The 20,551-nt window shown below is 46.7% G+C and overlaps 1 protein-coding gene across 1 annotated transcript in view; it reads right to left on the reverse strand.

The window, feature by feature from the left end:
- The window catches only part of LOC135377495 (N-acetylated-alpha-linked acidic dipeptidase 2-like), a 134,087-nt gene that overhangs the window by 26,342 nt on the left and 87,194 nt on the right, over window positions 1–20,551 (reverse strand). Inside the window, exons 14-15 of the mRNA XM_064609941.1 lie at window positions 17,878–17,960; window positions 15,884–16,089 (exon numbers count right to left, since the gene is read on the reverse strand). Of these exons, the coding sequence (XP_064466011.1) occupies window positions 15,884–16,089; window positions 17,878–17,960 (289 nt within the window). The remainder of the gene's footprint in view (window positions 1–15,883; window positions 16,090–17,877; window positions 17,961–20,551) is intronic.

The following is a 20,551-nucleotide window of genomic DNA, read 5'->3' on the forward strand; positions in this document are numbered from 1 at the left end:
CAAGATGGCGCCACAGGCGCCTCGGCTAGGCAAGCCTGTTCTAATAGTGACAAGCAAAGGGGTCTACTCAGCTGCCTAGGTATTGGAACGCAGCCCGATTCGCGAAATTAGACCCTGCAGAAGGGGGCATATACCAATTACACCAATTTCATACCCAAACATGGTGTATTCCTTTCCTTGGGGGTGTAATAGGGGAGTAGAGCAACTGATACACCCCAAATACACCCCAATTACCCCTAAAAAGGAGTTTTATTTTTTAGAGTGCAGGTTATTCTAAGTTCGCTTTTGGCATTTTGTTGTTGGCGACTGTACATTTTAGGCGGCTTATTTTTAATCGGGGGACCACGGGACATTTATTTCCAGCAGTTTATTTTGCAACCACGAGGTACAAGCAAGTTTTACTGAGGACAGCGTCCTGTCGAACAAGTAACAAACAAACGAGAAAAAAGAACAACCGGTAACACGTGAGTGCATTAATAGCACCCTATTTCACCCTCTGTCTTATGGATTTAAAAACGGAACCAGATTCTTCTCCCCATTCCTCTTCCATGATAATTTTGCGCAATCGTTCGAATCTCTGAACTTCAACGTCCGCCATCTTGCAGCGCAGAGTGGTGGACTACAATGAGTGGTGTGCTGAGCAGCCTATCCAAAGCATTGCGGGCGTGTGCCCCTCGATGTAGGCTGCGTTGCAATACCCCGGTTAGTCGACTGCCTAGCGGTCCAACCGGAAGTGCCGCCATGTTAGGTCTCGTTCCAACTCTCGCCAAGTCCGCTATTCAGTCGGCTACCGCCTAGTGCGTATCGATGCAGTCTAGTTATACGCCTGACCATCTGACAGCCGGGATGGAGACGCGCGTAGACGGTACCAGCGTGCCCGCTGTTTCTGCTGGCTTTAAATGTAAAGTTGCACATAGTGGTATGTTTTTTAAAATTGCGTAGAGAGTTGGAACACATGTTTAGTTGTGAAGGTGACAGTTTATGCACGACGTCCTACAAACTTGGCACATTAGAGTCCTGCTGCGCTTGCGCCGTACGCATTTCTTGCGTGAGCAACGAGATGGCGCCATAGGCGCCTCGGCTAGGCAAGCCTGTTCCAATAGTGACAAGCAAAGGGGTCTACTCAGCTGCCTAGTCAGGCGGCTTCGCGGGCGCGAGGTATTGAAACGCAGCCTAAGTCGGGCACGTGACCTTTGACAGCGCGCGATTGACGCACACCGTGCGGGTTTCGTTGAACTACGACAACGAGCTCCGAGTGCGCAGCCATTTTCGGAGTAGTATTTTTTAGAGAGCTTCCTGCTTGTCTGGATACTGAACTGTTTTATTAGCCGCCAAGTATATGTACTCAAGCCGCGTGACACCCGAGGCTGTCATGTTACCTAGTCCATGTGCGCTGCCCGTGAAGGACACGGGAATAACATAGCGCATGTGACCTCTCAGGCGCGGTAGCCGCTCATCTTTATCAGTGGGATGATCAAGAGCAGTCCATCAAACAGGCAGGCTATAGTTTGCCGGTTTATGTATACATAGCGCACGATAAAACGAAGAGGTGACTCGCCTCGTATACCTATTGGCTGCTGCTTCCTACTTTTATCAAGGGAACGTGCTTTTATCTGATACACGAGTCCAGCAGATTCAATGTGCTAGATCGCAGTTTTACTAGTGGATTAGATTTCCGCACTCAGAAGAGATACTCTTCACAAACTGATTGAGTGGTTCTTTGTGCTTTTTTTTCTTCCGCTGAGCTTTTTGCTTGGTCATGGAGGACAAAAAGTATAACGTCCCCCCTTTCCCCACCTTCCAACGTCTATGGGTTATTGAACGTTTGTAGCGGCTAGGCAAGGCAAGATTGAAGAAGGCAAGGCAAGAAACTTGCTTCAGGCTCCACCCCCACCTGTCAACTAGACCTACCTCCCAAACGGGTATCCTGGAGCGACCTTGTCGTTTCTTGGTGGGAGCCCTGTAGCGGCCATATCCGCGCGACACCAAGCGCGGTCTCCCCTCGCGCTCTGGAATAAACAGTCAGTTCTGCCTATCGCCCTGGTCTGATCAGTCGTCTTCCACACGTTAACTTGTTTCCGTGTTAGCGCCGCGAAGCAACTGTGGCTATGAGCGGCGTACAGACGCGGACAGGTGGAGAGAGGACAGCAGGAAGGAGTGGGAGACAGCGGGGGTTAGTGTGCGTCCTGGGCCGACTTCAACGGGAACTGGCCGACATTCTTCTGGAACGTCTTCGGGGAAACCCAGGGAAAACCTCAGACAGCACAGCCGATGACAGGATTCGAACCGGTGTCACCTCCCAGTCTCGGCGTGGAAAGCGATCGTCTTAACCACTATGCCACGGGAGCTGGTGAACGTGAACTTGTATATTGACGATAATTTGTATGCTAAGTTCTGAACTGGCGTATCTTGTTGTCGTACTCAGGAAGCTGCAGGGCCTCCTTAATTGTACAACCCAGTTCCAGCTTTTTCGTCCAGACAATGCATGAATGAATGAACTTTTCGTGCGTTGTTTCCAATGTTCACTTGTATTTTCTCTATATAGTCTGTGTGCATCACTCCTGCTTTTACTGGACGCTTTCAAAGCGTTTACCTTGCCGCATTGGACATAGAACTAAACCACGTTTATTGGCAAGAATTTGGCCCGTGACTGCTACAGGATCAACGGCTATTGTATTTCAAAGAACAAACACTAAATCGTCAATGGACCTTTTTCACATACGCGTCACGTCCTAGCGGCTCTACAGCGAAGCACGCTCGGCGCGCGTCAAACCAAATCCAGGTGGGTAGCACAAACGACCAAAAGAGCTGCCTCAGTGCTGTTTTTATGACGTGCTCTAAGTACAAGTACTCGGCTTGACACAGGGTCTGCTAATCGAGCGCAAATTTAGCACTCAGGATTCGCGAAATTTAAGGGACGCAACTATGTGAGCTGTGCATGGTGCAGGAAAAATTGCAGCGGCAAGTGCTTCTTTTTTGGGTTTACATTACCACGGCGCAGGAAATCATACAATGCACCTTATGTAACAACACTTCATGCAAGAATAACTGCACTGCACCTCACTAACAAACACTGCTGCCATTCCTGTACTGTTTAATGTCCATTTAGGGTTGAGTTCAGTGTAGCTTGTAAAGCGTAACATATGTTAAAGGTCAGCTCCGGAGGAGACTCACTGCCACAGATTACAACAAAAACTAGCAGGCACAAAGGTTGATGCCTACTGAATGTACTTCCAAAATAGTTTGGCCGAATACTCTGTATTTGCTGCGAAATCAGTTTTTTTTTTTTTTTGCCGTCCGATCGTTTGCTTGAACAGCTGACGTCACGCTCAGCTTTCGCTTTGGCTCTTCTTGGCTTGTTTACTGGCTCGCAGTTTCGCAATCGCCAGCAATCATCACTCGTCAGGCTGAAAGCGAAATCGAGAGTCGCCTATACGTACGGGCACCATTCTCTGCGTCTTGATCATCTTTTTACTCCGGCTAGTCAGTACACACAACCTCGTGTAAGTTGTCACTTTGTGAGAGATGCACCGTGAGTGAATTGTGAGAATGCCGTGCTTCTCGCAGTACGAGCAGGTACGCTAATAACAAAGATGTTTCGTACCAAGTTCCCAGTTGATTCTGTGCGTTATTGGGTGGTACGAAACCAGTGGTTGAGTGCTCTGAACTTATCAAGGCAACTGTCGTGTGTGCTCGAAGCATTTTGCATCAGAATGTTACGACGTCTTCACCTGACGGCCGATTTGGACGGTAAACGATGCTGAAAAGGGATGCGGCACCTGCCTCGTTCGACGACAACAAAGAGGATAGCACAAAAGGACCGAAGTTGCAGGTAAGTGTCCGCACGAACTTGCACCATGGCCTGCACACAATGTGAACGACAAATATGGGGCTACTAAGCTCTATAGTCCGCGGTTGTATGTAAAACTACGCAGTTTCTCAGAGAAGCTGGTTGAGAAATTACATGAGTTTGGAGAAGTCTGAGCTTGGGCACAGGGAAGACAAAACAGTAACAGCAGCTGAAATCAGCAACAACTTAGGAGTTCCTGTTTTGAGACACTCTGTGTCTGTCTGGACTTCTGTGTGATCACACTCAGCCTTTTGGAACTACCCATATCCTGCATACATGGTAGTACATTGTTGTTCCTCTTTAAAAGCCAGGCTGTGTCTCTGAGTGCTGTGTATTCAAGTTGTAATGTAAAGTTATTACGTGCCACAAATTTCATTGTGTCCTTCTATACTAAGGAAGTTGACTCCAGCAACCGCAGGCCTTCAGAAGGTGCTCGAGTACCTTGACTAGCAAGGGATGACGGTCAGCATGCTCTTCACAGATTGACAGAAATAGGTGAAGTCATGAGAAATACTCATCTATCTGAGAATCATCGTTTTGACACATGGTACGTTGCAAGAGGGCCACATTTGCTTTGTAGCACACCGTCATAACACATTTTTGTGCTTTTTTTTTCTTCCGCTGAGCTTTTTGCTTGGTCATGGAGGACAAAAAGTATAACGTCCCCCCTTTCCCCACCTTCCAACGTCTATGGGTTATTGAACGTTTGTAGCGGCTAGGCAAGGCAAGATTGAAGAAGGCAAGGCAAGAAACTTGCTTCAGGCTCCACCCCCACCTGTCAACTAGACCTACCTCCCAAACCCCCCAAACGGGTATCCTGGAGCGACCTTGTCGTTTCTGGGGGGGAGCCCTGTAGCGGCCATATCCGTGCGACACCAAGCGCGGTCTCCCCTCGCGCTCTGGAATAAACAGTCAGTTCTGCCTATCGCCCTGGTCTGATCAGTCGTCTTCCACACGTTAACTTGTTTCCGTGTTAGCGCCGCGAAGCAACTGTGGCTATGAGCGGCGTACAGACGTGGACAGGTGGAGAGAGGACAGCAGGAAGGAGTGGGAGACAGCGGGGGTTAGTGTGCGTCCTGGGCCGACTTCAACGGGAACTGTGCCGACATTCTTCTGGAACGTCTTCGGGGAAGCCCAGGGAAAACCTCAGACAGCACAGCCACGTGCTGTGCTGTCTGAGACTGCACACCGTGTAGATAGAAATATGTAGATGCTTTTTGCACATTTCCTTACAGTATTAGTCCTAACAGGTATAGTTATAATTTCTGCTTCTCCCTGCTCAGGCCCAGGAAAAAGGTACATACAGCCGTGCTGGAGAAGCAACGTCTGGTGCTACAATAATGGTGCCACAGTGTCATGAACATGCACATGTGTGCGTACATGGACAAGCGATGATAATGGAAACCTGGTTCTGGTAAAATGGCTCATGATACTCTGGCATATATCATGGATATTTGGATCATAACGTTGCTTCACATATTCATGAGCATTAAGGTCTCCATGCAAGATGTGCACATCAAAACATTGGGAGGCAGCTTTGGCCCCATGAAGGTGATTTACAGTATTTCAAGCTAGCAGCGATTACTAAGCAATTGTCCTGCATCCCTCACTTTCAGGAACTGGAACGTTCGAAGTGTTGTAGGGTATAGTGGATGAACTTCCCCTTCTGAAAGACATCCCGCCATTGTGTGCACTAAAAGTTGCTTTGTCTCAGTGCTGTTTCTCGGTCATGTATCTAAGATGTCACAACACCACTTCCACCGTATCTCTGTGCCACATATTGTATCTACACATGAGGAATGTGTGTGAAAAAAACTACTGAAACAGAGAATTGCATTGCTTCTTTACTGCACACGGCAGTTCCGTCTGTTTTAGGAATTCTAATAATGCAAATTTTCATGTCAGGGTATGTCTTGTTACTGGCGCTCTGCTCGATCTCTGTGGACGGTGGCTGTTCATGAGCCCCCGAACAGAAGGAAGAGATTACAAAAGCTCACCGCAAGAGTTACAGTAAATGAGTCACTACAACGCTGACAACTCTGCAAGGCATTAAATGCAAGTGGACAACAGAAGGGCTTCAGTGAACGTGTACAAGCAGTCTCATACCCAGGATTTTTAGTTTTTGGCATTTCATTCGCCATTAATCGGTGGCTTCTGTAGGGGATGGGGAAACAAACACAAGATTTCTGTGCACACAGTAAATGGAACTCCAGTTTCCTTAGCCATTTTTACTACATGAAGTGCCAGGGAAAAATTAAAGGGGTTGGGACGGTTTCATAGATGTGGTTTGTTAGTTGTTACATCATGGGTGCATCATGCATTGCGCTCCATAATACTGGTCAATCTTTTTTCTTTGTTTGTCATACTTCGAGAGATAAAAGCCCTCGAACAGATGCCCGACTAAAGCGCGGATGTCAAAGACCTCAGAGCTACAGCCAATTTCAGTGATAGCCCTAAGGACTGTGACATAAGAGCTGCTTGAGTTTTGCTATTCAAGGTGCCCATTTTCTACACACTATTCCCACCTTGGTTGTAAAACACACATTGGTACAAAGAGGCTTTTATGTTCATGTGGGATGATGGTGTTGCAACCTCTTTCACTGGTTTCTGGGGAATGTCCTCATTCTGTACGTAAGACTGACCACACAACACCTCAACTGCACCTGCATTCTGTCCATCTTGCAGTGTACTTGTTTGCCTGTTGCGAGGGATTATGCGGGGCAGTCAGGTGGTTTTATGATCTCTGTGTATTCATTAAAATTATGGTCTGTTCAATGTTACGTGTAACATTAGAGTATCTGTGGAATGTGTGGAGATGTGCATTCATTCAAGAAGTAACTCGGCTCCTGAAACCAGCATGCAGATCCAGATGTAATACTGGTGTAGATGACGTATGCAAGCAACTCATCTTTTCTTTTTTTTAGTGGTTGATTCATGTGTTGGCTCATGGCTGCACTGGACTAGTAAACCAGCCAAAATAAGGCGCGAAGATATCCCAGTGTATTTTTGTTTGTTTATTTTTTCCTTCCTTTCTTTTTGTGCTACTCTTCAGCTCTCATAAGCCACGTATGCCCTCATGTAAGTATCGTACTTGCCCTTGTATCTGGTGCTTGCTCTCTCGATAGTGTAAAATTTTGGCAAATACGTTCATCGCGAATCTGCACTAAGTTGTCATTCACGCCTAATTCTTACGTACATACCTGCAGTGTGTATACGATAATATGGCGTTGCCAAACAACTCGTTCACCCGATTATAATGCCAAGAAGTGTGATTACTGTTCCTGTAACGTGAAACGCCAAGCATTCGAGAGAAAGATATGCGGAAGTGCATGCAAGCAGCAAGTGATGCAGCAGTGGTGAGCCGTAACGCTAAGAGAGTGAAGTCTTCAATTAAGCAATGAACTGACTTACTTTATCAAAGATACCTACAATGCGAATAAAAATATATTTCGTATGTAGGCGTAGCACAGTTCGGTGCACGTGACGTTCATCACGCTGACCGGAACGCGACAGCATAATTGCACGAATCCTAACTGCACAAGTGGTATCAACAGCGTGTTTTGGCATTGGCAGATCATCCCACAAATAAAAAGCAATGCGATCAAGAAGCCTACGTCGATCGAACAGACGCTCCCTGCCACCATCAGCCGCCGGCTCTAAATCGAAACGCACCGCCTCGAAAATACTATCGCCACCGGCGAGCCAGCTCGGAAGATCTCTGATTGGCTGCGCATTATATGTATAAATATTTGGATGCTCATTGGTCTCCAAGAACTGGCGCCAGTTTCCTTCGCGCTGATTGGGCGAGAGTCATTTGATTGAGGCGCGCGTATCCAAACGATCGGTCGAACGGAGGAGAAAGAAAAACGACGGAGGAGACATCGCGTCTGTCCGGCCACGCGTGTTCTCTCAGACTTCGGACTGCAACCGTTGTGCACGCAGACGCTAGGGGTAGTTTGAGGGTTTTGAACCCTGCACCTCCAAAGGACGCAGAAATCGTCAGAGAGGAAGTCTGCACTCTTTCCGACGTACTGCAGGTGAACGGTATGACAAGTTTGATTACTTTTTTGTGACCAAAGGAAGTAATGCAGGTTTATCACGTTAAGTGTATTACGTACAACATTTACGAGTAACTCGGTACGTTAGCGGCGTTTCATTGTGCAGTGCATTGCCGTAACTTGTACGTTTCTGATATGCCGCTAATCAAATTACGTGTGGTTATGCTAGTTGCTCCTCATGCACGTCGCAGCCGTTCATTCACTGTGATCTACGAACATTCGTGACAAGTGCGCTTTGGTGTTCAAATACGAAATCAAGATCGATTGCCTATTATAGCAGTGATTTTCGTGCAGAGTTACGGATCATCAATAGATTTTTTTTTGTTTTAGTTCTCCCGCAGCCATCGGCAACGACGACGCGCATAGCTCAGCATTGGCTTCTGAACTGCCCTTCGATGTCGAAGCACCTAAAGCTCCAGTGAAGCCTGTTACAAGACAAAAAAAAGATATGTACTGTAGCTTTTTCGAGGCAGTTCCCGAGGACAAATAAACTTGATTTGTCATACACCATCGCTTTTTGATTGTCCCCTTTGGGACAGCATGATCGTTGCTGTACAGCAATCGCCGAAGACAAACGGACGAGGCTGGGGGATAGGGGGGGCGAGAGGAGAGACGAAAAACCAGACGAGAGAAGGGGGAGGAGGTTGAGAAAGGAGGTTGGTCTGCGCATGCGCACTGGGCCCCAGCTTTTTTTCCCGCGCAGCAGCTCGGGGACGCTGTGAGTGGCTCCTGGAGATCACGTGGTTTAAGAGCCCGCCATTTTCCCTGGACCATTGCGTAAACGGGAGCTTCCGGCGGATGCCACCATCGCCTGTCTACATTCCCGTATGCTCCGTAGAGAGGGAGGAAGTCTTGAAGAACACTGATATCACTTACGTCAGTGGTATAGACCGCGTGAACAGCTGCCGTCATAAAAATGGCGGCCCCCATGTCTATTTTGGAATGGTTAATTTACGATTATTTAAAATATGGGACTGTTTTGTGGAAATGAAGGGTGGTTTCGGACACAGTTCGATGTGGGTTTCCAGAATATTGTTACAGTTTCAAGAAGTCAAGGTATCCCCGGAGCTAACCTTTAAGCAACGTATGCGAATATATTTTGTGTGTCAGCAGCATGGCATACAAATATACAAATTTAATCGTGGGGACAGTGTTTATCGTGATACAAAAAAGCAACATTTTCGTATCAGTCATTGGAAAGCATGCAACACTGGTTTATGCTTCATTCCACACATGTATGCACTGCAGGTATGAGCAATTAGATAAATGAACAATTTACAACGAGGAGAAAAGTGATAAACGGTAGGGAACGGTAACGGTAATGATAATGGAACAAAATTACCATTAGCAACCATTAACAATTTGCATATTACCGGAATTGCACCTGGTAACAGTATCGGAAAAGGAAAAAAAAAAAGAACGTCCTGACCGGCAGTGTTGTACCCGCAACCAAAACGAAGTAACGGAATACCGCTACCTGCTCCTCCACAAAAAGAGTAGCGCAATACTAGCGTGGCTAAAACGTTTAAAACGTAACGCAATATACGGCTACCAAATAAAAGCAACATAAATACTATGCTGCTATATTTCCGGTATATACCATAAGCGTCACCATGAACATCTCGTTGCCGAATCTGTCTAAAGACGGTGCAATATTTATGTTCCCTCACATAGTCAGCATACAGCATAAAGTATACCACTGCTTACAGGCAATACATGTTATATCACATTGATCTTGACCTTGAGATGACATATTTTATTTATTTTCGACATAATTGTATGCACATGGCGCACATGCGTATTTGATAATTTTCTCGATGTTTCGAACACAAAATTGTTTTTCAGCAATAACAGTATTTCGCTCAAGATATCCACGAATCCGGCAACCTCAAACTTTTCCGTCTGTTTGACGGATTGATTTTTTTTTTTTTGACGGTTTTTCCTCCTGTCAAGTGTAGCAACTGCCATCATAAGGGACCACTCATCAATAAGTAGCTACCAGGTGGTAAAAAGATCAAACAAACGGCATAATGTTTGCTCATGTTTTCGCCAGGGCCAACGCCTCCAAGAAGAATAGAGAGCCTTCAGAGTGCTGTTGGCATACTGCACTTATGCGTAGGTCTCAGAGGAATTAGGGGGTACTGTTGTTGTCTAGCCCTGCTTCCATTCGTCCAGCCACACAACGGCTTCGCGCTGTCCGACACGCAAGTGGCACCATGTAATGGCAGGAGCATCGGCGGGTACCAACGCCAGCCTCCGCTCAGCCATAGCCTCCTATATACTTCAATGCCTGCCCAGTTGAGGCGGAACGGCCGTTCAGCGCATTATGCGGCGGCGGCGCCACATACCTGGGGTTGTGTTTATCATATCGCTGCGCTTGCTGGCTCCGCGTGATGTTTGACTTTGTACCTCAAAATAAACGAAGATCATAGAAATTTCCCAGTTTATATCTATAGTGACAGGCTTGAAAGCAGGTGAGGGTATAGGTTGACACCGAACAGACAGAACAAGCTGGCAGGCAGACGACGACGCAGTCACACGCGAAACCGAAACATCACGCGCCAGAAAACGGAGCGATATGATCATCATACCCCGTGTATGTGGTGCCACTACAGTGGACGGCCGGTTCGCATGGGTTTTCGCTTCCTGTTACAGTAATAGGCCACTTGTTACACCTGTTACAGTAATACGCCACTTAACGCAAGGCGAGGCCAAATTCCCCGAAGAGCTGTGACAATGAGAACAACCGCAGGACCATTGATGTATGAGCTTCAATAGGGCAAGTCACTTTTACTGAATGGCTACGGAGGACGCAGATTAGGGACTGGTCTACCAAAACAGGAAACGAGCGACCCACTTCCCAATGAAAGAAGGGCGCAGCCGCTGCACGGCCACCTTTGTATTTGTTAATCCTGCTCGCGTTTCCTGGGAACTATAACACTCTCGCTCTCAGTACGTGGAATTCTGTGTTTGCATTTGATTTGCGGAAGCTGTGTAACCCCTGATTGGATGGCTCATTACACGTCAGTTCCTGACGATGTAATTCAACGAAAACTTGAGAAGGGAGTTTGTCCTGATTAATTTTGTATTGATTGGTCAGAAAATATGATGTCACACCGTGGGCAGCACGTGACGCCAGCCCGGCGAGAACCCTTTAAAAGCTGAAGTTTTCTTTGTGTTATTTATTCTGGATTTCACTCTGAAGTCTGGTCTCTACGAGACGCCATGTAGATACTGTAAATAAACTGCTGTCTTCATCGATCATGGGCTGACTCTTCGTTGACCGCGTCCCAAACATAACAAAACCTCCCGGGGTGTTCCTGTGGATATCCTTTCACGGAAATTCGGATCTCCCTGGGAGACAGACATTTTTCCGACGGACGTCCCCCACACCTCCGAGTGGCCACGGTTCGGACTTCCCACATATATCCCTCGTTTGTCCTCACAGGATGTTACATGGAGATGTCTGGACATTGCACGGACCTACTGATGTACATGCACCCGTTGCTTTGTGTGGATATACAAACATCCGTAGAGGAGAAAGACATTTATCCTCAGTTTTCATAGAAATCAGCATTTTTCTGCCTGCCATTTTGTTTTAATCCCCGCCTCCGCACCTTTTAATTTCTATTGCTCCTCTTTGGTTCTCTACATGCCATGACGGAGAACGAACGCAGCATTTTAGAAAAAAAAAAGGTATATAAAAGCTCCGACTGGACCACCCAGTCCCAGCAGCTTACTTCGAAAGGCAGTGCCATTTCCTTCCAAAGAGAGAACAGATACTATATACTGCTTGTCTCGCGAGAATCCCCATATTCCAGATACCTCCTTCCCTGTGAATCAAAATGATGGGTGTGTTGTCTAAGCTTAATTCGATTATGCACACATACAACAACGAAGTGAGAAATTGCTCGGTGTATTAACTCGCTATCAAGACAACGTCTGTGTTTCCTACTGGTTTTGGTTAAAGACATTCAGGTGGTACATCGAAAGTCAAACTTCGCAGTGCTACATCGCCACCCGTTTCTCTCTCTCCCGCGATAAATGATCCGTCTAAGATCCCGACAGGGATCTAGCTCGGACAATTCTTGAAACAGCCGCGACCGGATATCCTGTGGATACAGATCCTGGGACGTCCATGTATGAGGCTCTCAGTGATATCCGACGGATATAGATTTCCGGATATGGACCTTGGGATCAGTTTCGGACGTCCACAGGAGAAAGTGTTCTGTCTGGGGTCCACCACCGAATCATCATCGGATCACCACCACCGATCCACATGTTTCACTGAGGGGGAGGGGATGGCTCTTGGGCGAACCCAACTGCCCCGCAGCGGCAAATATCAGCGAGAGCGCCTCGGCGAGCAACGGATTTTCTGCTGCCAAATTTTTGTAGAAACCTGTTGAAAAACTTCCAGATTTTTGGGGAGGATTGTGTATTTGTGACCATAGGCTATCGGATTATGGGCTAATTTTCGAGTCCAATTAGCAAAATTAGCTCAATTAATGCGTGACATGTGCGCTAACCACCACAACGTGTGGCAAAAATGTAACAGGACTAAATACCGTTGACCCCATATGTATAAGCTGCATACTCGATTTTTTTTACATGGTTATCGAAACACCCTGTACATCACATGATCGTGCCCGTCCAGCTGCGGAGAGCCGTTTCGTTCTAGTTGGGATTCATAGGCTCAGCGCAGGCAGGGTTGATTGATTTAAATCGCACGGATTTAAGTCAGCGATTTAAATCGAGATTTAAATCGTCAATATTAATCATGATTTAAACCACTCCCATAACTGCTCCATTTGAACTCACAAAAATAGAAAGTGAGTGTCACTGAGCAACATCTTGAAGCTATCTTGCGCGACATCTTGATGAGGTGGCTTGGCACTGGCGTATTTTTTTTTTTACGAAAAAGTGGGGAAAAAAAAGAGAAAGAGTTCACGGTAGGTAAACGTGGCGCAACAGGTATTTTATTGGCAACACTCGCCACGGAACGGTGACACGCTCATCCTAGTTAAGAAATGTTCGAAATATATAACGATGATAAGACGTGGCTCGATACAGGCGATGCGTTAAAACAAAGGCGTCCTCAATCTCAGCAGTCACTGTTTCTTCTTGTTCATGTTCTGCGCAAGAAAGGCTAGCGTTGCCGCCTTGTAGATGCCTCTTCGATTGCGCAACTTCGACTGCGCAACTTCGACTGCACACGTCCAAAGGGCGAAAACCGCTGAAGCTGCGACTGCGGTACGAAGCTACATTAAGGGTTGCAGCGTCTCAGGCTGCAAAATCGATCCGACGGACCCGCACCAGTTCAGTGGTGTGATGCCGGTCACGACCTCGTTACAGAACATGTAGCTCTTAAATGGATCCCCCTTTGCTTTAAAGTTGAAAATCACCGGCAGTAGCGCAGGGCAGAAGCCCACGACATCGCGCAATCATCTTCTGCAGGGCCGATAACCTTTCTTTGGTACCTTGGATGCAGAATGTTTGCCATGAAATGTGGTCCACTCAACTCCTGGGAAACTCTCGTACGCACTGCCTGCAGATCCGATTTTTTTTAGCAAGTTCTCAAGTGTTCCCTGGCGTTGTTTCCAAATTTCAGCAGCTTCTGCTATGCAACAGCTCGTTCCCTGTAGTTTTTCTCGGGCTATTCCTATGGGCTTTAGCACGTTAACACTGCCTTCTGCTCGCCTCTTCAGCTCTACGTCGAGCACGTTGGCGGCCACAGGGCTCCGTCCATCTTGTCACGGTGCCCTTTACAAATCTGCACAAGAGTGGACCAGTTCTTTATGTAGAGCTCGAAACAGTCAACTACGGGGTTCCAGCGCACGTCTTGGAGTAGGACAACCTTTGGAGTTCCTTCGGTCTTGAGCACTGCTGCAGCAAAGTGATGTGTACGAACATACTTCACAATGGCCACAATGTCATCCTTTACATCATTAGGTGTCAAATCCTTCGAAAGCAGATGCACCAGATGTGCGCTGCATCCATATGTAAGAAGCGGGGCACATTCTTCGGTGGATTTCTCCTGTAGCTTTCTCACAACAACAACAACGTTATTGTGGTTGATGAATGGGGAGTTTGATCGCCAGGGGCGATACTCTACCCCATTGCTGGTGGTGATGCGAGGAATGAAATAATGAGCCCCTTCACAATAAGGATCGAAGTCCTATGGTATCCAGAATGGTGAAGAGAGCTTTGGGAGCAGAGCGTTGGTGGGCTGGACGTGGCTAGGGACCAAGCAGTTTTGCGAGAGAGAGGGGGCGAGAGTCCAGCTCGTTAAGGGATCCTGAGTACGGTTTCGGAAGGTTGGTAGTGTGGGCAGTGAAGAAGAATGTGTTCTGGAACGAAACTTTCTAATTTTGGCAAGCTGCGCACTTGGCAACCGAATGTACCTTCAACAATCTTTATTACCATCCCGGCTACTTCTTTTAGATATTCAGCAGTATGAGCATGTCCTGATGCGTTAAGAGTTTCCAGGAGGCAGACTTCTCAGTCTTCCGTCGTCACAGACGCCGATACGATTGGGTCATTGTGAACATTGCTCCAGCCAGCGAGGCTGATGTTGACTACCTTTCCGTGACGATCGTGTGCACAGTTCTCGACCTCGGAGTCACATACCTTGTCCATTAGCCTTCCAGCAATATCGGCTATTGACGGTGGTGTGTACCCCGGCCTAATAGATCCGGACATGCTCAGAAAATTGTGGCTTTCAATGACGCGAAATGACAAATTGTTGGCGTAAATGAACCTTGCAACTTTCTCGGTGGTGTAAAACTTTCTTTTCTGTTTTGCTTGTTCTAACGACGAAGCTGTCGATTGTTTCCTTATTGCCTACATCTGCACGCTGTTTCTTCGACGGCACAGTAGATGCTCCAGCAACTTCGAACCCTAAAACGGTGTAGCACGTCATCAACTGCTGTCCAACCGATCAAGCAAAACTCTGCGTACCTGTCAATGAAGCCGCTCCATCTCTCTGTTCGTTCAGGTCAGGTTCCGACTCCGACGTACAGCACAGAGTGCAATGATTCTTCGTTCGGGCCACAAGGCCATGCATTTCATTGCCACAGCCCTTATACTTTGCACGCGTGCCTACCTTGCCAGGAGTCACGGTCAATACATAAAAAAACGCCCACACTGAATCTGGTTTCCGACCAGTCATCCTGCCGAAAATTGACTTAACGGTCAAGGAGAATACTGAAAAAACAACAGCGGAGTTCCAAAGCTTCGGATCCTGAAGTTGTGGCGGCAAAAAGTAGCTCGCTCGATCACGATATTGCCGCCCTTATTTGCCGCATCGTGGTAAAACAAAACCGAAAGTGTTTCCAAATGGTCCTACTTTAAGGTTGAGTGCGTAAGATTCGGGTGGCAAGGGAATTCCGGGCAAAATCTAACCGAAGTTTTTACAAATCCGACTTAAATCAAAATAATTAGATTTAGATCAAAATACTCAGATTTTTATTTTTTTAAGAAATCATGATTTTTTTACAACCCTAAACGCAGGGAAGCCACACGATGCCACCATGCCACACGTGCGTGTCGGCGATACATGAGGTACGTAGGTAGGTATTTTTGTATTTTTTGACACAAGGAGGCCGCAGTGCAAGCCAGAAAGTGCATATATAAATGAAAAATAGCCGAAGCTCCATGGGTATATAAATGTATGTCGCATCGGAAGATCGCTGGTACATTAGTGATTACGGGCCTGCAGTTTCATCACTTTTCGGGTCTTGTCGGGAAACGAGTCATCAGTTACCATAGTAGTACTGTTCAAGATTGCATGAGGTCATGGCCGCATACTGATCCATTGTCATTTCAATGTAGTAATTACAATCATTCTGCAGTTTCCTCCACCCACATTAGATAACACACGGGCCTATGTAGCTATCCCCGCATTGGAGGCACAATAGAACGGGCATGGATATCATCGCCATTCATAAAGTCTCCCTCCGAACGTGTGCTAGATTACCTCGACGAATTCGGTAGCACCGATGGAGCCAAATTGCTGCCCGTCCCAAGCAGCAAAGACGATCGTTCGTCGTGGGTGCCAGCTTTTTTTCGTCCTCAGGATGCTGAAAATGCGGGAAAGTTCCAGAGCCTGAACTGTTGCCGTTCCTGGGGAAACAGCTCCCGTGGCCCAAGAGTCAGAAGGAACACCAACGAGCACGTAGCGGTCTGCAACGAGAAGCAGTGTTCCAGAATGATTTGACTGCCTTTGTACGGGAATGAAGAGTCGTTTCCTTTTGCATACATGTTGTGTATCGCTTGTCACAAGGTCAATTACATTCAGATCAACGGCGAGAAAAAATAAAAAAATAAATAAATCGCGTATCATATAATTAGGGCCCCGCGTTTTCGGTTTTAGTCGAAAAACACCGAAAAGCATACGCCGGGTAAATTTCCCCTATTCGGTTTTAATCGAAAAACACCGAATACAGAAGGACAGTCCAGGACATGACAGAGATAAATTGCTGTACATGCCCTGCAAGTTGTTGATCCAGATCAGAAAGCCATACAGAAATACGATGATTGTGAAAAATGTCCTTTTACTTTTTCGTTAGCAGTAAAACGCCACCGCCGACAACAATGCCATGTTGAATGAGCGTCGTGCGCAATTACATTGGGATTTCTATTCGCCGATAACTGTCGGGTAAACCATGCACACGCCAGGAAAAACATCGAAAGACGCCAATTCCGTGAAAATCATAAACATCGAAAAACGTACGCCGAATCCGCCCAAAAATAAAAAAACGAAAACGCGGAACCCTACATATAATGCAAGGTCCCTAGTGTGAGATTGTTAGGAACGTCACCTGTTTCTTTATGTGTTACTTTTCCTACCGAGAAGCACTACGATGCCTCTCACAACAATGTTTTACATTATAACAGTGTCATTTTGTTTTCTGCGCAATATCCTTCTGGCACAGGGCCCTTATCTTCAACTTACCGTTATCCCATAACGGACGTTAAATGCATCACTTCAGCTCCTGATTCACCACGAGCACTGGAGCGCGAGAACTTTAAGTATAACGATCATTATGTGAAAGTGCAAGATCGGGACCCAGGTCCCGACAAATGTGGGAAAAAGTCCCGAAACAGAAAAAGGGGAGAAGAGTTCGCGAGTGTCGTACTCTTTCTTCAGCTTCTCTCTTTCTTCTCTTTCTCTTAGAAATGAACTTCACCGCATAGCACGCTCCTAGCCAACCATCACCTCGAATGATATCGTTATCTGCCCTGATTAGCCGAAAACGGGAGGCGGACGCCATTTTTGTGACAATTATGCTGTTCATAATTGTCACAAAAAAGGCGTACGCCTACCGTTTTGAACAAATCTGGGCACCTAGCGATATCATTCGAGTTGATGGTTTGCTAGGAGCGTGCTATGCGGTAAAGTTCATTTTTAACAGTAGCAGCGAGCAGTAGCAGGCTCGTTCACTCGTTTGACGGGTGGGTGAGTGCGCTGACCGCGGTAGTCTCGGTACTGCTTGAATGCGCTCGCGAAGTGCTCTTGGATGAAGTGCTCTTGGGTGCAGCTACCGGCGCATTCCTCCACCCCTCTGAACGAGCAAACGAGGCCACTTCCGCCCACCGCTATAGGGCTTCGCGTCAAAAGAAATACACGTCGCTCGCGTGTTTCGTAAACTTTTGTCGGGACCTCTACATGAACTGACGTGAGCGTCGTCGCAAGATGAATATTGTCTGCAAGGCGCTTCCAGTGGGGAGGGGAAGGGAGGATAAGGCAAGGGAACAAGAGAAAAACCGGAGGATGGATTAACATGATCGTCGTTCCACCCTGTCATTCGGGACATGGCCTGCAGGTTTCTTGTAGTGTCGCCCTGCTGCTAAAGAGGCAAAGGCGGGGGCTCACAAAAATGGGGCGCGGCACCCTTTAAACTATAACTGGTCATGTAGAAATACTATTAGGTGACAGATCACTTCCAGTCAAGTTCGAAAGATTCCTACCAGGCTCGACAGCTCCGGTGATGTAGCCGATGACGTTGTGTATCTTCTTAAGATAGAGCTTGTTTGTAATTGTCATTTGAGCTCTGTCAAATGAACCAAATAATGTGACAGTTTAAAGTAGTGTATCCAACTTGCATGGAAAGCGCAAGAAATATTCACATCATCATCAGCAATACATGAGTGTAGTGCTGGCGGCTATGCTCAAGTGGGCATAACAACGTAAACACACACACACACACAGGGCAAGATATTTATACATGAAGTAAATCTATGAAGGAAAGGAAGCAGCTGATCTGGGGAACATATTATAGCAGTTGACATTGGATGACTATTGCTTATTTGCAATGAAGGAATGTACTGTGAAGCAGAACTTAAATCCCCTCGCGCATTCCTTCAATGTCTTCCTCCGGACAAAAGGAAAAAAAAAAACATCTATTACACATTTCTCTCCAGAGAATTTTCCCAATGTGGGGTTTTGCAGTACGCCGTGTAAATCTGAAGGAGAGTCGCTGGGGAGTCGGCTCACGCCAGAAAGATCGTCCAAAGAAAAGTCTTACCGATCCTACTTACACTGAAGGAAATTCACACATGACATTAATGCACTGCAAAGATTTGGAATACACGCAACGTATAGATGGATAAATGCCGAAAAGCACCAACTAACAACACGCTGCCAGATAGGCTGCAGCATTGCGGATATTGCAACTCGCTAATATGTCCTCATATTGCGCAGTAACCGTTCCTTGGAGTCACTGGAATACAGAGTTATGTCCTTCCGATCACATTTGTGGTGAATGTGTAGGGTCCAACATCACAATGGATTAGTGTTTTATCCGCGGTCCATATGGTTGTTTCAAAATACTGTGAGAAAGGGCAGACGATAGCGGCATTACGTCAATGCTCGACCCTACCCAGTGTCGGATCGAGGGCACTTTGGCGACCGCCCCCCATCCCAAACATCAGGTTAAACATTAGTTTTTCCCCTCTCCAGTTACGCGGTTCGACAAAGAAACCGCCTGCCCTCAAAAAAGAGGATCTGTAGCCGAAGTATCGTAGCACACCCTACCCAGCACTACAGACCACGGAAAGTGACCTGACCGAGATAACTCTCGAGTCATCTAGTAACTAGTCTATTTTGGAACGACACGGCGAGGGGAACTTTAGACTCAACTAGAGTTGGTTTAGAAACGGACCGTAAGTGTTGTGCGGTAAAGGTGCTTTCTGGCACGAGTTGCCTCGACATGACTTACACGACCCCGCGTCCCAGTGTGAGTTGAGTGTGGCATCAGTTGCGTTTCAGAGCTGGGTTCGGTGTTGGTTTGGGTTCTTCTGCTGTGTTGGATTTGGTTTGGGTTTGGGTTGGTGAACCATGGGCAGTTAACGAAAAGTCAGCGAGTGCCGGTGGCGGGACCCGAACCCACACCTCTCTGGTGTGCTGCCTGCATCCGGTGAGTTGTACAGGTATGAGTTCTCCTGGTCTTCGCTGAATCAGGGTCCATGACTTTTGCATGAGGTAGACAGGTGTGGAGGATTTGCGTGTGCTCACAGTACGGCCACACAACAAGTTTTTCAAGATTGTTTTGTACCTTTGATTTTTTGAATATAGAACACACGCGGAACAGCAGTGTGCTTAGCGGCACTTGTCCACCTTCGCTATGACTTTCAACGTATGCTCCTGGCAAAGTTGCACTATAACTACCGAAACTATACCGGGTGTTTCAGTTAAATGCCAGGGCTAAATAATTCGCGAACAGGTGCACCAATCGACGAACTTTCTTTTTTACCAGTATCTGTCCGATACCACCTACAAGCTGCGCACCGTGTGAATGAGTAGAAGGCGCTCATTATTTAAATAAAAATTCAAATGAGTTTCGTAAAAAAAAAAACTTCTAAAGTAGGGTGCTATCGGCATTAAAATGGGTACTACCCCTTTTGGGACCTTCAGTGGACACCGTTTAGAGGAAAATCTGCCACCGAAGCGGGTCATTTGTTGCAGTAATTAATTGGTTTCGGTTTACATATTTTTGTCGGGGCTGGTCGCAGTGCAGCGCAAAAGGACGCTCTTCCATTCCCTTATCCACCAATGAATTATGCCCTTACACCAATGAATTACGTCTTTTTGCGCTTCACCGCGACCAGCTCCGACAAGATATGTAAGCCGAAACCAATTAATTACTGCAACAAATGACCCGCTTCGGTGGCATATTTTTCTCTAAAAGGTGTCCACTAAAGGTCCCAAAAGGGGTAGTACCCATTTTAATGCCGATAGCGTCCTGCTTTAGATGTTATGTTTTTTTACGAAACTCATTTGAATTTTTATTTAAATAATGAGCGCCTCCCACTCATTCACACGGTGCGCAGCTTGTAGGTGGTATCGGGCAGATACTTGTAAAAAAGAAAGTTCGTCGATTGGTGCACCTGTTCGCGAATTATTTAGCCCGGGGATTTAACTGAAACACCCGGTATACCGTCGCGCTTCGTTAATATGAACTCCATTAATATGGACAACTCGAATTATAGACGAATTCTGTGAGCACCAAACTGAAAGCACTTGAAAAAGTTTGGTGCTCACAAAATTCGTCTATAATTCGAGTTGCAATGCATTTTCGTCTCGTTAATATGGAAGTTCGCTTTTGGACTGTCCAGCAAGACTGTCCAGCAAAGGACTGTTCAG

This window comes from Ornithodoros turicata, chromosome 1 (assembly GCF_037126465.1).
Source record: "Ornithodoros turicata isolate Travis chromosome 1, ASM3712646v1, whole genome shotgun sequence".
Classification (NCBI taxonomy): domain Eukaryota; kingdom Metazoa; phylum Arthropoda; class Arachnida; order Ixodida; family Argasidae; genus Ornithodoros; species Ornithodoros turicata.